The sequence below is a fragment of the Meles meles genome, chromosome 9, assembly GCF_922984935.1.
Source record: "Meles meles chromosome 9, mMelMel3.1 paternal haplotype, whole genome shotgun sequence".
Lineage (NCBI taxonomy): Eukaryota > Metazoa > Chordata > Mammalia > Carnivora > Mustelidae > Meles > Meles meles.
This window is the reverse complement of record NC_060074.1, coordinates 29,005,792-29,023,080: the sequence shown is the minus strand read 5'-3', so window position 1 is coordinate 29,023,080 and position 17,289 is coordinate 29,005,792. Positions and strand designations below refer to the sequence as shown.

The following is a 17,289-nucleotide window of genomic DNA, read 5'->3' as shown; positions in this document are numbered from 1 at the left end:
AAGTGAAACAGGCTAAAATGGCTAACCAGTAAACAAAAGATTTACCTGCAGAAAACAAACTGGGGCCTCTGGGTGGCTCATTTAGTTAAACATCCCCTTTGGCTCTGGTTATGAGCCCAGGGTTCTGGGATTGAGCCCTATGTTGGGCTCCCTGCTCAGTGGGGGTCCTCCTTCTCCCTCTTTGTAGCTTCCTCTGCTTGGGCGCGTGTGCTCTCTCCCTCTCTTCTCTCTCTGTCAAATAAATAATTAAAAGCTTTTTTAAAAAGAAAGAAAATAGAGAAGCTAAAAATAAGGAGCGTCCAGCCTCAGATGAAGCAGGAGAGAAAGCCATATCTGATTAATAACCATAAACCATGTCTTATCAGTGGTTCCTTTCTCCCTTCTTATATAATCTAGAGAAAGATTTTTATCAATTATATTATAAATGTAAGTTTTTTAGTAGCTCTAGAAACATATTTAAGGAGGGAATCCCACCACATCCCATTTTTTTAAGTGTAATATTTTTAAGAGGTTAAATCATTTGCTAATTGTTTCTTGGTACAGCCAGAAAGTAGTGGGATATTAAATATGGGAGGCTTTGATTGTCTTGGGTGTCAGCTTAACATTCCCTAGATGGGATACTTTTTCTAACCCATAATACCAAGCATACTAAATGGCAGTTTGGAGTCAGTCATGCATTTAATAGGTCATGAACATTACTCTTTCCCCATGTTGTTTTTGGTAGAATTTTTTCCTAAAGAAAACCACTTCTTGATCCTGGCTCCCCGTGTCAGAATTTTGTACACTCTATAACATCTTGGTCCTGGCAGTCCAGTTTTCCTAGTAACCTTGTTAATGTGCTATGCAAGATTGAAAATTTGAGTATGTAGTGTATATGATATTAAATTGCAAATTAGTGGTACTTAACAGTGTAACAGCATGTCAACTTTTGAAGATATTGGTACTTGGTAAGAAAAATTATCAGGTGTTAATTATCATAAATTGGTACTTGATAAAGGAAAATTTGCCTTCAAATTTTAAGCTGGAAGGTTAAAGAAGGTCATTGGAACAAATTTTAGAAAAGAAATAACAACTACATGATTTTTTATTTTTTTAAATTTTTTTGAATTTTTTTTTAAAGATTTTATTTATTTATTTGACATACAGAGATCACAAGTAGGCAGAGAGGCAGGCAGAGAGAGAGAGAGGAAAGGAAGCAGGCTCCCTGCTGAGCAGAGATCCCAATGCGGGGCTCAATCCCAGGACCCTGGGATCATGACCTGAGCCGAAGGCAGAGGTTTTAACCCACTGAGCCACCCAGGCACCCCAACAACTACATGATTTTTTAGATTTTTGGTACATACACTAAGAATTGTGTACAAATTGAAATGTCTACTGATCCTCAGAACAACCAGTAAAAACTGAGTTCTGAAAGAAAAAAATATAAAAGGTTGATTAAAAACTATGTAAAGGCTTAAAACTTAAAACATATACAGGGCCCCTGCGTGGCTTAGTTGGATAAGCGTTGCCTTCAGCTCAGGTGGTGATGCCAGTGTCCTGGGATCAAGCCCCACAGCTGGCTCCCTGCTCAGCAAGGGAGCCTGCTTCTCCCTTTTCCCCTGCCTGCCACTCCCCCTGCTTGTGCTCTCTGTCAAATAAATAAAATCTTTAAAAAAAAAAAAAGAGGGGCGCCTGGGTGGCTCAGTGGATTAAGCCGCTGCCTTCGGCTCAGGTCATGATCTCAAGGTCCTGGGATCGAGTCCCGCATCGGGCTCTCTGCTCAGCAGTGAGCCTGCTTCCCTTTCTCTCTCTCTGCCTGCCTCTCTGTCTACTTGTGATCTCTCTCTGTCAAATAAATAAATAAAATCTTTAAAAAAAAAAAAAAAAAAAAAAAGACACCTTATCGTAAATCTTAAAAAAAAAATCTTAAAAAATCTTAAAAAAAAAAAGAACATGTAATAGACAAAGGATTAGAATATGAAATACATGGAAAACTACAAATCATTAAGAACCCAATATAAAACTAAGGGTACACAGAAGCAGTTCAGAGAATAACAAACAGTTGTAAAATTACATTCAACTTCAGCAGTAATCAGGAATATGCAAAATAGAACAGTGAGATCAGTTTCACTCATTAATGGAAACCATGTGAAATGGCAATTCACTGTTAGCGGAAATGAAAATTGGTACAGCGTTTTTGGAAAACAATCACAAGGTCTCAGAAAAGTAAAAATGAAAAATGCTTATTCCTCACATTTTCACTTCTAAGCATATAAACTGAAGGAAGTTCTCCAGGAGATAATGTAAAAGAGTATTTTTGTGTCATTTGTAATAGGAAAAAAATAACTGCCTAAACGTTTTTAAGACTAGGAAAACTGATGTATCACATCCATTAAGTGAATAAAAGTAAATAGCAAAGTAAAACTATATTATAGTTTTTCTCAAGTCATGAATAATGATAGGTTAAGTAGGTATCATATCATATGCCTCTTCAGCTGTCTATTGACAGACTTGCTAATTTACACTTGGGGAGTTTTTCCAGAGATGATCATTATTACTGATATTTTTTCAAGTTTAGGATTTTTTTTTTCCCCAGATACTGACTTCTCTGAATCTGCTAGGGGAAAAAATAGCATGCAAAATTGTTTTGCTTATGCACTATCTGTTCTTTTTCACAGGACTAATGTTTCAAGCCAAACTCCCTCTGCCAAAAGAAGTTTGGGATTTCTTCCTCAACCAGCTCCTCTTTCTGTTAAAAAACTGAGGTGTAACCAGGATTACACTGGCTGGAACAAACCAAGAGTGCCCCTTTCCTCTCACCAGCAGCAGCAGCTGCAGGGGTAGGTAAATTCTTTATAGTTTGCTCTTTTTTTATTGTCATTAACTGAAGTATATTCTGCTTGATGTCAAAAAAATGATGAAAGGAGGGGCGCCTGGGTGGCTCAGTGGGTTAAAGCCTCTGCCTTCAGCTCAGGTCATGATCTCAGGGTCCCGGGATTGAGCCCCACATCAGACTCTCTGCTCAGCAGGTAGCCTGCTTCCTACTCTCTCTGCCTGCCTCACTGCCTACTTGTAATCTCTGTCTGTCAAATAAATAAATAAAATCTTTTTAAAAAAAAATGATGAAAGGAGTCATATTAATTATAGTTCTCAAATATGCACTCACTTATTAAAGATTTATCACACCCATAAGCAATGTTAACTCCATTATCTAGTCTCTAGTTTCTGAACTTCGAAAAAAAGTGCTTGTATAGACCATACTAATCATTAAGTAGAAAATGTGTATTCTCCAATCACATACACTTCGTCATACTCCTGAGATATTTCAACACTATTTTATGTATAACCTCCCCATCCCCTTCATGCTAAAATTTTATTAAATACATAAAAAGATCATAATTAATAACTGTAACAATAATAGTAGCAGTCTTACCTGAAGTGTTTGTTATATGACAAATACTGTGTGCTAAGTGTTTAAATAGATTTTTTTCTTTAAATCCTCACAGCCCCTCTGAGCTAGATGTATCAAAAATCTGCTTTCATAAATGAAGTAACCAAGGCTTAGAAAAGTTAACTTTCTCAAGGTGATATAGTCAAGTGATACAGCAGTAGTAAATCTAGTCAGTTGGACTTCACTTGCATTTTTTTTTTTTTAAGATTTTATTCATTTATTTTTAAAGAAAGAAAGAGTGGACATGCATGAGCAGGGGGAGGAGCAGAGGGAAAGGGAAAGAGGGAATCTCAAACAGTCTCCACACTGAGTTCAGAGCCTGGTGCAGAGCTTGATCTCATACCCTGAGATCAATAGGTCGTGACTGAGCCAAAAAAGAAGAGCTGAATGTTCAACTGACTGAGCCACCCAGGCTCCCCTCCACTTGCATTCTTAACCACTTTGCTCTATTCTCACTTCCCTAATTTTATCACTCCACATTAATCATGCGTGTATATATATATGTATATACACACACACCCCCATACGTGTGTATGTTTTTCTGTGTGTGTGTGTATTTTTTAAGATTTTATTTATTTATTTGACAGAGAGAGACACAGCAAGAGGGAACAGAAACTGTTCCCTTCTTCAAGGGATGCCCGGGGGTGGGAGAGGGAGAAGCAGGCTTCCCATTGAGCAAGGAGCCCAATGCAGGGCTCAGTCCCAGGACCCTGGGATCATGACCTGAGCCGAAGGCAGACGCTTGAAAACTGAGCCACCCAGATGCCCCCTTCCTCATATATTAATACATAACCTTCAACCGTGTTAGTATGCATTTAGATTTCCCTTTACAATCCAGGCTAGAATGAACATTCTCATATACATATCTTTTTAAAATTTATTGAAACTTTTCTATAGGATAAATTCTTGGGAGTGTATTTTCGTTTAGATTAAAGGAAGGCACTTAGAAATGTTTTATTACCAAATTGCTCCCCTCAAACTATCAGTGTGTTTTCAGTATTACTCAAATTAACTGTTTTTGTACCAGCTTTAAGGTTATCTTTTTACTTGAATGAGTGACATCTTCCAATTTGGCTTCTCCATTGTAATATATATGCTTAATGTCTTAGCAGATAATAACATAAAATTTGCAGTGAAAGTATTTCACTTTATTCTCTGCTTACCTGTTTCTTTTCTCTGAGCTTTTTTTTTTTTTTTTTTTTAAGAGAGACTAAGTGTATGCATATGCAAGCAGTGGGGAAAGGTAGAGAGAGAATCATAAGCAGGCTCAAAGCCTGATAGGAAGCTCGATCTCACGACCCTGAGATCATCACCTATGCAGAAATCAAGAGTCAGACGTTTAACCAACTGAGTCACCCAGGCACCACAATAGACAAGATGTTTAAATAAATTGCAGAAAGAAAAACAGTTGTAAAATAATAGCTGAATATGATCAGTACTCCACCTTCAATAATGGATAGAATATGTAAGCAGAAAAATCAGTAAGAAAATATAGGATTTGAGCAACACTATAAATTGCCTAGATCTTATGTATGTATATAGAACACTCCACCCCGCAACAATACAATACACATTCTTCTCAAATGGACATGAAACATTCTCTAGGAGAGACCATATCTTATGCCGCAAAATAAGTTTCAATTTTAAAGGTTTGAAATCATCTAAAGTATCTTTTTGAACCACAATAAAATGAAGCTGGAAATCAGTTACAGATGGAAACTGGAAATACATAGAAATTAAGTAACACACTCTTAACCAGTAATGTCAAAAAAGAAATCACAAGGGAAATATAAAAATACTTAGAGATGAATGAACGCTCTAGCGGCATGCCAGAATTGATGGGATGCAGCAGAAGCAGTGCTCAGAGGGGTATAGATAGTAGGAAACACCTATCATTAAAAAAGAAATGTTGGTGAGGCTGTGAAGAAGATAGAACCCTTGGACTTTGCTGGTGGGAATGTAAAATGGTGCAGCTGCTATGGAAAATAGTATAGCAGTTCCTCAAAGAATTAAAAGTAGAATTACCATACGATCCAGCAAGTCTGTTTCTGGGTATATATCCAAAAGAATTGAGAGCAGTGACTTGAACAGATATTTATGCATCGATGTTTCACCTAAAGGTGAAGGCAACCCAAGTGTCCAGTGCATGAGTAAATAAACCAAATGTGTTTTATACATATACGGAAATACTATTTAGCTTTATTTAACCAGTTTTTTTTTTTTTTTTTTTAAGATTTCAATTATTTATTTGAAAGAGAGAGAACACGAGCAGGAAGAGCAGCAGAGGCAGAGGGAGAAGCAGGCTTCCTGACCAGCAAGGATCCTGATTCGGGACTCGATCCCAGGACCCTGGGATCACAACCTAAGCCAAAGGCAGACAATCAACTGACTGAGCCACCAAGGTGCCCCCTGTTTAGCTTTAAATAGGAAAGAAATTCTGACACATGGTACAATATGGATGAAGCTTAAAGACAGGCTAAGTGAAATAAGCTGGTCACCAAAGGACAAAAACTGTGTGATTTCACTTACATGAATTACCTCGAATAGTCAGATTCATAGAGTCAGAAAGTAGAGTGGTGATTGCCACGGAGAGAGCAATAGGGAATTACTGTTAATTGGATCAGAGTTTCAATTCCAGAAAATGGAACAGTTCTGGAGGTTGATAGTGGTGATAGCTGTACAATATTGTGAGTGTACTTGATGGTTCTGAAACTGTGAACCTTAAAATAGTGGAGTGCCTGGCTGGCTCATTCAGTAGGGCATGCATGTGACTCGTGATCTCTGGGTCATGAGTTTGAGCCCTATTCAGCATAGAGTTTGCTTAAAAAAATTTTTATTAAAATGGTTCACTGGTAAATTTTATGTGTATTTTATCATGATTTTAAAAAAATGACCTCAAATCAATAACCTAACTTTACACCTTAAGGAAGTAGAACAAGAAGACCAAACTAAACCCAAAAGCTATCAGAAGGAAGATTAGAGAGAAATAAAATAGAGACTAGAAATACAAGAGAAGTACAAAAACCAACAAAACCAGAAGTTGATTCTTTGAAAAGATCAATAAACCTTTATCTAAACTGATAAAAAGAAAAGACTCACAAAACTAAAATCAGAAACAGAAGTGAGTATATTACCACCAACCTTACCAAAATAAGAAGGATTTTAAGACAGTACTCTGATTTCACCACCAAACTAGATAACTAGATGAAATGGGCAGATTTCTAGAAACAAGGGAAAATTGCTCTGAAAAAGAAAGTGTTAAAAAGTTGAAGAAGGTATATGAACCTAAAGCCAAAATGAGATACCATTTTATACTCACTAAGATGGCTATAATTTTAAAAAAGAAACCTGAAAATAACAAAGTATGTGTTTAGTTAAAAAAACAAGTCACTAGGGCGCCTGGGTGGCTCAGTGGGTTAAGCCGCTGCCTTCGGCTCAGGTCATGATCTCAGGGTCCTGGGATCGAGTCCCGCATCAGACTCTCTGCTCAGCAGGGAGCCTGCTTCCCTCTCTCTCTCTCTACCTGCCTCTCTGCCTACTTGTGATCTCTCTCTGTCAAATAAATAAAATCTTAAAAAAAAAAAAAAGTTAAAAAAAAGTCACTAAAGAGTATACACTGTATAGCATTCTATCTTTTGTTTTTTATGAAAAAGAAGAAATAATAAAATACATGCTTGCTTATATGTATAAATAAACTTTCAGATATATAAAATGAAATATGTTGAAGTGTAATGTTATATTTAATATTTTATGTTTTTGAATTATAATACTTTAATCTGAATTTTGTGTATTACATAAAATATATAGATACTTCACTTTTTACATTTTAAGTTGCTGTGTCCCCAAGTTCACTGGTATTTTCTTCAGTGTTTAATCTGCTGGTAATCTCATTCAACAGTATTTTCATCTATTGTGTTTTCCATCTCTAAAATTAATTTGGGGCTCTTTTATATCTTCTGTTTCTTTCCTTTTAGGTTTAATGTTTTCCTTTGCACCTGTCATCACATGAAGCATATTTATAGTAGCTGTTTTAATATCTGCAGTTGGGTTTGATTATTCAGAGACATGTGTTTAAGCTCTTTAGTGTCAAATCTAGAGTGGACTTTATTCTAAGACTAATTTAATTCCCTTTCTAAATCATGGCTCCTCTGGGATTTCTGGTAATGTCCTATGAGTTCACCTAGGTCTCTCCACTCTGGTGGGAACTCAAACAATTTTGGGTCCAGCATGAGCTCTGGGAATTATTCTGCTAATAGCTTCCCAGTAATCATTCTTTTTCTTGAAGTTCTTCACTGGTGTCATGGGTTTTACTGCAAGCATGCACAGGCTGGTATTCAGCCGAGTACTCAACAGACTACATATTTCTGGAGTTCTTTGTACAGCTCCCTCCTCTCAGGTACTCTGTCCCGGAAATCTTAGCAGCCTCAGCCTATCAAACTCGTTTCTTTCAGCTCAGTGCAGCATGATTTCTAGGCTCTGTTTGGGTACCCCTCCCTGGACAGAGTTCACAAATTGCCGGCAGCCAGAAACCCTGCATAATGATGTACGGACACCGTTTGTTTCCCTTCTCTTAAGGATCACAGTCTTGGTGCTGCCTGTTGTTCAGTGTTTTGTCCACTGTTTTTTTTTTTTATTGTCCATGATAGTAGGATAATTCCAGACCCTGATACTTTCTCATAGTCTGAAGTGGAAGTTCTCCAGGGTATTCAAAATTGACATTGCCAGTGATCAGCACAGGAATATCATGTACCTCTGAGTGTGATACCCTTGGAAGGACACAGTATCACTGTGTCACTACGTACTTTTCCAGCCTGAACTGAATCTCTTCATGAAGAAATAGCAAACCCAACATGAGGAACAGTCCATTAAAAACCAGTAGTAAGGGTGGGGGAGGTTGTATTCCTTCACAAATGTCAATGTATGTTAGATAAGAGCATATCAGCATTAAATTTTATAAAGCTGCTAACTCTGATTATATAAGAGAATCTTCTTGTTCTTGTGAAATACACGGTGAAGTAATTAGGGCTGAAGGGCTGTGATCTATGTAACTTACTCTCATGTGGTTCAGGAGGAATACAGGGAGAGGTGCATTAAATGGTAAAGCATATAGTACAGAAGATTAACTGTTGGTGAATACAGATAAAGAATATTCTTGTGCAACTTTTTTGAGAGTTTGGGATTTTTTCTTTTAAAGATTTTATTTATTTATTTGACAGAGATCACAACTAGGCAGAGAGGCAGGCAGAGAGAGAGGAGGAAGCAGGCTCCCTGCGGAGCAGAGAGCCCGATGCGGGGCTCAATCCCAGGCCCTGGGATCATGACCTGAGCCGAAGGCAGAGGCTTTAACCTGAGCCACCCAGGTGCCCCAAGGGAGTATTTTTAAATAAAAGTTTTTTTTAAGGTTTGCTTTAGAAAAGTGTTTGGCAATACCCATTAAACCTAAACACATATATCCTATGACCCAGCTGTTAAACTTCTGGGGATATACAAAAGAAAAATGAGTTAAGTTATATCTCAGGGAAAAAATTAAAATTATAAACAAGAGCAAATAACTCTTTGGATAAGTCCCCAGTTATTTTTAGCATTCATTTGAAAATGTATCATTTTCCTTGTTACAATCTTATAATCCAGTGGTTCTCAAAGTATGGTCCCCAGACCAACAGCATCAGTATCAACTGGAGTCCTGTTAGACATGCACAGTTTTGCACCCTCTCTGTCTAGATCTACAGTTTCTATTTGGGGCCAAGCAATATGTATTTTAACAAGCCCTCCATGTGATTCTGATGTGTGCTATACTGGAGAACCCCCTACTCTAATGAACATATGTCAGGAACTACTGTCATCTTCAACAGTACTATTTTTTCATTTTCAGCTTCTCCAATTTGGGAAATACCTGCTATATGAATGCTATCTTACAATCTCTTTTTTCACTTCAATCATTTGCAAATGACTTGCTTAAGCAAGGTATCCCATGGAAGAAAATTCCACTCAATGCACTTATCAGGTAATTGTTACATTCTTACTAAGTAACCTTTTACCTTACTGATTATGGAATAGCAGAGTTATAGACACTGGAAAGTTTTATGTGCCATTGCTAACAGTCTTTAAAATATGCTAACTGAACTTCTGTAAAATAACACCGAACTTGTCTCTTCTTTTAACAGACGCTTTGCACACTTGCTTGTTAAAAAAGATATCTGTAATTCAGAGACCAAAAAAGATTTACTCAAGAAGGTTAAAAATGCCATTTCCGCTACGGCAGAGAGATTCTCTGGTTATATGCAGAATGTGAGTACTAATTGTTTTTAAACATTTTAGAGATACGGGAAATTGAAATGATATCAGTGTATTATCTGATTTCCATTTTAAAATGAGATTTGTGTACATGTGTTCATCACAGGTTGAAAGACCTGAGGACTTATGTTAAGGGTTAATAAGACTCTTCTGTGTATTTTATCATATTTGAAAAATACAAATCTCGTTTGCCATAATAGGAACTTGGGCTCTTTTAGCTACAAAGGCTATTTTAGAAAAAAATACTTTATCTTAAAGGAGTGATTCATTTATTCATTCATGCTAATCGAACTGGTAGTTAAGAATATAAAATCATTTTTTTAAATGTTTCTTTAAATTCAGTTCAGTTAACATACAGTGTTGTCTGTGTAATAAGACACTGTGTTGTGTGTGTAATTGAACATACAACACTATACAATAATATAGTGCATTCTTAGTTTCAGAGGTAAAATTAGGTGATTCACCAGTTGCAGTGTCATTTGTTCTTATTCACAAAATATGTACCCCCAGATTGTTAGAGTAAATCTGACCTTTTTCACGTATGGTACTGACCTCCAAGTGCTTTAGTTGTATAAGTCACAGTGTTAGCAAGCTATCATTGTGATAGGAAGTGTTTTGAACTTATGATTAAAGATATTGTGCCTTCTTAGGATGCTCATGAATTTTTAAGTCAGTGCTTAGACCAGCTGAAAGAGGACATGGAAAAGTTAAATAAAACTTGGAAGACCGAACCTGTTCCTGGAGAAGAAAATTTGTCAGATATTTCAGCCACCAGAGTGTACACCTGCCCTGTTATTACTAACTTGGAGTTTGAGGTTCAGCACTCCATCATCTGTAAAGCGTAAGTAGCCTCTAAGAAAACTCTTCATCTTTTAATTCTTTATGGCAAGTGATTAAAATTCTTCTAGAAGGTTTTAATTCTTCCTTTCTTTGTCATAAGGGCACATAAATGCATAGATTCTACCAAACATCTCTTTTCTATATATTCTATAAAAATGCTTTGTAGGGTGAAAACTAAGGAGAGCTTGACTATTTTGTCAGGTGCTATAGTGCTGACTAAACACTTAATTTTGATCTACGAATTTGTTTTTGTGGGTTTTTCTTTTAATCTCTATGGAATATCGAGATCTTTGGGAATACTTGTTCTTTTCTTTTTACCTGGAAAGACTCCCTCCTATTGCTTATTTTATTAAACCTAATTATTTTTATCAAAAATTGTTATTTTTTTACAGGATCAAAATCTGAATTATTTTTAACCTTTGCAGTACTTTTTAACCTTATGTTTATTGATTATTCAGTCTTTCTACATTTAGTTAATTTCCATGCTCATCACCAAGACTTCTGTACCATGCATTTCACATCAAAAGGTGCTATTTTGATTTATCTTTCAGTTATTGATAGTACATCTCCGAATATGTTTTTTCAGAGAGTGGAATCCTTCTGTATAAGTAAGAATTGTGTTGCTCTCACACAGGAGTTAATACAGAATTACTGAATCACACATAGCCTTTCCCCCTTAATATCTTACATACACTATCCCATTGTGTTTTCTTACTCTGTGCCATTTGGGAGAAACCTGATTTTGTGGGTAATCTTTTTCTTCCTGAAAATCTGTGCTATCCTTTAATTTTGAAATTTACATTTTCACAAGTTTGCATCTAAGTATTTTGTTTAATTTTGCCTTTAACATGATGGAGCTTTCTCATTCTGAAAGATTTGGGATTTTCTTCCACTCAAGAAAACTGTTTTCTAAATAGTACTTCTCTTCCATTTGTTTTGAAATTTTCTTTAGAAATACTCAAAACACATATATTGGCTGTCCATTCTGTCTTCCATATTTCTGTTTTTCTTACACTGTTCATGAGGTCTCTCCCAGCTATAATATTTTAATAATTGTGACTAGAAGTTTGAACATTCAGATAGACACCAGAGTGTTGTATCACTAATATGTGTGACATTTCTTATCTTCATAATTTCTTCAGTCTTTTGCTCCCCCAGTGCATAAATTATTTTTACAAGAGAAAGTCCAGGTTTTGTTTTGTTTTTTTTAAACGCAAATTTTACTCTTTTTTTTTTTTTTAAAGATTTTATTTATTTATTTGCCAGAGAGAGCGAGAGAGAGAGAGCATGCCCACAAGCAGGCAGAGTGGCAGGCAGAGAAGCAGGCTCGCTGCCGAGCAAGGCGCCCAATGTGGGACTCCATCCCAGGAACCTGGGAACATGACCTGAGCTGAAGGCAGCGGCTGAATTAACTGAGCCACCCAGGCGTCCCAAAAAGTCCACATCTTATAAATGTAGTCCATCTCCATCTAAAAGCTGGAGAGCCCACCAGCAGTTAGTAATATGGTAGCTAGTTATTTTTTTCTTTTCTTCTAACATACTTTACCAACAAATTTGTTCAGGTTAGGCAAAGTTTTAATTATTGTTACTTAATTGTGGGGGTGCCAACCACATTATTTTTTTTTTTTTTTTTAAGGATTTTATTTATTTATTTGACGGAGAGAGAGATCACAAGCAGGCAGAGAGGCAGGCAGAGAGAGAGGAGGAAGCAGGCTCCCTGTGGAGCAGAGAGCCTGATGCGGGGCTCGATCCCAGGACCCTGAGATCATGACCTGAGCCGAAGGCAGCGGCTTAATCCACTGAGCCACCCAGGCGCCCCAACCACATTTTTTTTAATAGGAAAATTTCAGTGGTCCCTGATAGAAATGGCTAAAGGCAGCACAAGAAGCAAGAAGGCCATATCAAAGTAGTGGCTGCTGTCCTGTGCCGGTGGCATCAGTCAGGCACTCCCCTTACACAGTACCCAGATATTGGGTGGGTGTTTGAGGTGTGTGCATCGTGCATGAAGTGACATAGCACATGGGATGTTAGATATACCGGGCGGGTAGACTGAGCAGCGGCCCAAGAGTGTGGCGAGTCTGGGTGGCAGCAAGACACTGTGAGGCCACAGCAACAGTGGTACAACCACCTCCTTAAAGACCTTGCTTTTGTTGTTTCATTAGCAATTTTCTTTAAGACAGTTCCTTAAACACAAAGTAGTTTTCGGCTCTCGGAAGATCGAATACACCTCAGATTGTAATTTCCATTGTTTAGCCTCTGTCCCATCTCACTGTAGGTTAGTTTGGCCAATTTGCCAAATGTACTTATTTTTTTAAACTGTTGTAGTTTAAATGGAATGTAGTTTAAATGCTATAGTTTAAATTGTTTTCAATTACATTATAAGGTATTTTGGTATGGCAGTATATTATTGAATATGAAGAATTCTCCATTCAAAGAACTTAAATTATCTAAAACTAAGTGTTTGGTATTTTCCATAAAACCTTCTGCAGTCTTCCCTATCTCCGTAATAAATCTCAGTAATAACAGTTCCATACTCAGAGTTTATCAGCCCAAAAACATGGTGTGTTTCTTAACTCTTCTCTTTATCTTGCATCCCTCCATCTCATATGTCAGGAAATCCTTTCAGCTCTTCCTTCAGAGTATATCCCAGGATCTGACCTCTTGCCACCATTCTGATCAAAGCCACCATCATCTCTTGCCTGGATTGTTGGAATACCTTCTAAACTGGTCTCTCTGTTCTATCCTGTCTCTCTCTTTAGTCTTTTTTGAACACATTAGCCAAAGTGATCCATTTAAAGTGGAAGTTAGATCATGTTAGCCCTCTCCTCGTTAACCTATGAAAGCTGAAGTTCTTACTGTAATATGCAAAATCCTGTATGATCTGTTTTTCAGCAGCTTCTCTTCCCCCAGTTAACTCTGACTTCATCTCCTGCTACTCTTTGCCTTCCTCATTCTGTTCCTACCAAATTAGCTTCCTTTCTTTATTTTTTTAAATGCCAGATCCTGGTACCTAATGACCTTTTTCACTTACTCGTCCCTTTATCTCAGATTCTCTTTCCCCATATTCCCCTCCATATCTTTATGTAAAAGCCATTTGCTCAGTAACGCATTTTCTAGACATTTACCCTATTTAAATTCCAACCGTCTACTCTGATCTTTCACTATTTTTTTCCCTTAGCACTTAACACTATCACTTTAACATACCATACATATTAATTATATGGTTGGGTTTTTTTTTTAAGATTTTATTTATTTATTTTGAGAGATACAGATAGTGGGGGGTGGTGGTGGCAGGAGCAGGAGCACGGAGGAGACAGAGAAGCAGGCTCCTTGCTGAGCAGGAAGCCCAGTGCTGGGCTCCATCCCAGGACTCTGAGATTGTGCCCTGAGCCAAAGGCAGACACTTAACCATCTGAGCCACCCAGGCACCCCTACTTATATTTTTTTTACTGTCTTTTCCCTCCAATATAGCTTTGTGCAGTGAGGTATTTTATCTTCAGTTTGTTCATTGCCGTAACCCCAGTGCTACTACAACAGTTTCTGGCATATAGGAGGCATGTTTAGTGATGCCTAAGAAATTGCCCAAATTCATCAGCTCAAAACAGTATTTATTAACTCAGTTCCATAGGTCAGAAGTCTAGGTAGGGTGTGGCCAAGTTCTCTGCTCATGGTGTCAGAAGACTGAAGTCAAGGTATTGCTTGTTCTCATCTGGATCCCCCTCCACAGTCATTAAAGTTGTGGGCAGGATTTCGTTCCTTATGATTGTGGTACTGGAGTCCCCATTTTCATGCCGGCTGTTAGCTGCAACTACTCATTTACAAAAGGCTGCCTGTAGGTTCATGCTCTATGACTTCCAGAGGCAGTTTACAGCAGTGCTGTTGGTTTTCTTTCAGGTGAGCAGTACATGTCTGAGTTTGAATCCCTGACTTCCTCTGTTTGAGACCTCTAGACCCAGATTTAAAGAGCTCAAGTGATTAAGTCTGACCACTCAGATAATCTCTTTTTTTAATCAGCTCCGGATTAGTAACATTAATCATATCTGCAAATCACTTTGTCTTAAAGCAACTTGATCATGGGAGTGAAAGCTCATCGTGGTCACAAGTTCTCTTTAAAGGGGATGGAATTAGGGGCACCTGGGTGGCTCAGTGGGTTAAGCCCCTGCTTTCCACTCAGGTCATGATCTCAGGGTCCTGGGATCGAGCCGCATGTCGGGCTCTCTGTTCGGCGGAGAGGCTGCTTCCCCCTTTGTCTCTCGCCTGCCTCTCGGCCTACTTGAGATCTCTGTCAATAAATAACATTTAAAAATCTAAAAAAAGGGGGGATGGAATTATACAAAGGGTAGGGATCATCTTAGAATTCTGCCTATCAATAGAGGCCCTCAAATATTTGTTGAATGAAGGATATATTTTTAAGATCTCCAGTCTTCAACTGGGGCAGGAGATTGAATATTACTAAAAATGCTGCTATACAGAGAGAAGGAAAAACATCAACTAGAACTATTTTTCAAAAAGTGAATTTGCTTCCAGATAAGTACAGTGTTTTGATCTCTGAGCCATTTTTAAAAATTCTGTAGAAATATATCCAGTGAGCAAACAGTTCTACTAACAGAAATTCACCAGAACATCTAGAATTTTCTTTAAAGATTATTTTATTTTAGGGCGCCTGGGTGGCTCAGTGGGTTAAGCCGCTGCCTTCGGCTCAGGTCATGATCTCAGGGTCCTGGGATTGAGTCCCACATCGGGCTCTCTGCTCAGCAGGGAGCCTGCTTCCCTCTCTCTCTGCCTGCCTCTCTGCTACTTATGATCTCTGTCTGTCAAATAAATAAAATCTTAAAAAAAAAAAAAAGATTATTTTATTTTAGAGCGCATGTTTGGGGAGGGGCAGAGGAAGAGAGAGAATCTTAAGCAGACTTTGTGCTGAACATGGAGCCTGACCTCATGACCTGAGATCATGACCTGAGCTGGAACCAAGAGTTGGATGCTTCACCAACTAAGCCACCCAGGCACCCTAAGAACACACAGCATTTTTATTTTATTTTCAGTGCAAAAGGTGTTTTTATTATTAAAGCACGGGTACAGGACCTGTGAGCAGAAAGAGTTGCCAAACACATAGAATTTTAGAGCATTGTTTGTATAATCAAAAACTGGAAACAATCCAAATGTCCATCAGTAGTAGTGTAGATAAATTATGGTGCACTCAGAGCAGCTTAATGTGAGCCAACAGTGAAGGTGCACTCTAGCCACGTGCAGCAAGCATGTTCGAATCTCACAATCATGTTGAACAAAAGATATTAAAGGAAACATACTGTATGCTTTCATTTATATAAGGTTCAAAAACAGGCAATATTCACCTGTTGTATTAGAAGTCAGGATAATAGTTATCTTTTGGGAGAAAGGAATAGTGACTGGAAAGGGGCACGTGAGAGGGCTTCTAGGGAGTTTATAATGTTTTATTTCTTGATTTAAATAAGTGGTGTTAACTGATAATTCGTGAAACAGTACAACTTTGGTTCACTTTTCTATGTGTATGTTGTACTTCAGTGTTTTTAACTTTTGGGGCTTTTTAAAAAAAATTAGCATTCTGATAAAGTACTTAAATACTTGAAAGTCTCAGGTGTTGTATATTGCTTATCAACTAAGGATAGTCTTTGTCAGTACCTGCAAAGTTCTCTGCAGGCACAGTGTTTCTGAAATATATTTGTACTTACTTTGTATTGCACAGTTAGACTTCTAAATGCTTCCATTTGTCTTCTTTTATTCCGACAGATGTGGAGAGATTATTCCCAAGAGAGAACAGTTTAATGACCTCTCCATTGACCTTCCTCGAAGGAAAAAGCCACTCCCTCCTCGTTCAATTCAAGATTCTCTTGATCTTTTCTTTAGGGTAAGTATTATCTTTTGGTATCTTCACATACCTAAGTTTTATATAGCATAGGTAATTGTATTTGAAATTGGTTTCTTTAAGATGGAGTTTCAACAAAATTACATGAAGGGAAAAACAAATGAGAAATATTTATAAAATTTAATTTTAAGAGCTTGATAAATCTAATTGTTAACTCATCGAAGAAGACTGTTGATTGATTAAGTAGAAATACATGAATTCAATAGCAGATGTTTTAGACAACCTTAGAAGCAGTTATTTGTAAACAAATGTTAACTTGAAGCATGTGCTAAAATTTGGTAGTGTTGGTAAAAATTAGAGATGTTACATGAGTTTGTATCTAAGATCTGAGGAATGAAAAAATACTCTTTTCTCTTCCTTAGATTGTATGTAACCTGTTAGAAACAAAAGGGAAAAGTCATGTTTAGTCAAAGCTGTAGATAAATACATTTCTGTGATACACTGTCACGGATACTCAGCAAGTATTGGGGGCATAATAGGACCTGTTGTGTAGCAGTCCTTTATAACTGAGGAAATTTGCCAGGATCACCCTTTGTCTCTTTAACAGTGGGTCTTGTTTTGTTGTAGCAAATTGGCAGGGTTGTCTTCCTGAGGTTTAAAAAAAAATTCTGTTCTTTAAATGATGAACATTCAGCTCCACCCAAAGATAAATACTCTGCTTTTCTTTTTGTTTTATCATTCCTTGCGATTCCTGTTATTATAGAATTTGAAGCTTTTCCTGTGTATCTTTACCCCCATTTTTTAAGGATTTCTTGTTTCAGTTTTCTCTAGGTAATGATATCCACCCCAAACTTTGGTCCTTTTAGAGCAGTTCTTAGTGGGC

At 37.4% G+C, this 17,289-nt stretch overlaps 1 protein-coding gene across 5 annotated transcripts in view; it reads left to right on the top strand.

Annotated features, from left to right (window-relative positions):
• USP37 (ubiquitin specific peptidase 37) overlaps nt 1-17,289 on the top strand; it is an 87,777-nt gene that overhangs the window by 34,402 nt on the left and 36,086 nt on the right. For 4 of the 5 annotated variants that reach the window (XM_046018173.1, XM_046018170.1, XM_046018171.1 and 1 more), the window contains 5 exons: nt 2,658-2,819; nt 9,303-9,434; nt 9,595-9,718; nt 10,375-10,565; nt 16,331-16,448. In XM_046018173.1, the coding sequence (XP_045874129.1) occupies nt 2,658-2,819; nt 9,303-9,434; nt 9,595-9,718; nt 10,375-10,565; nt 16,331-16,448 (727 nt within the window). The remainder of the gene's footprint in view (nt 1-2,657; nt 2,820-9,302; nt 9,435-9,594; nt 9,719-10,374; nt 10,566-16,330; nt 16,449-17,289) is intronic. The other variant, XM_046018174.1, reaches the window with a different exon arrangement.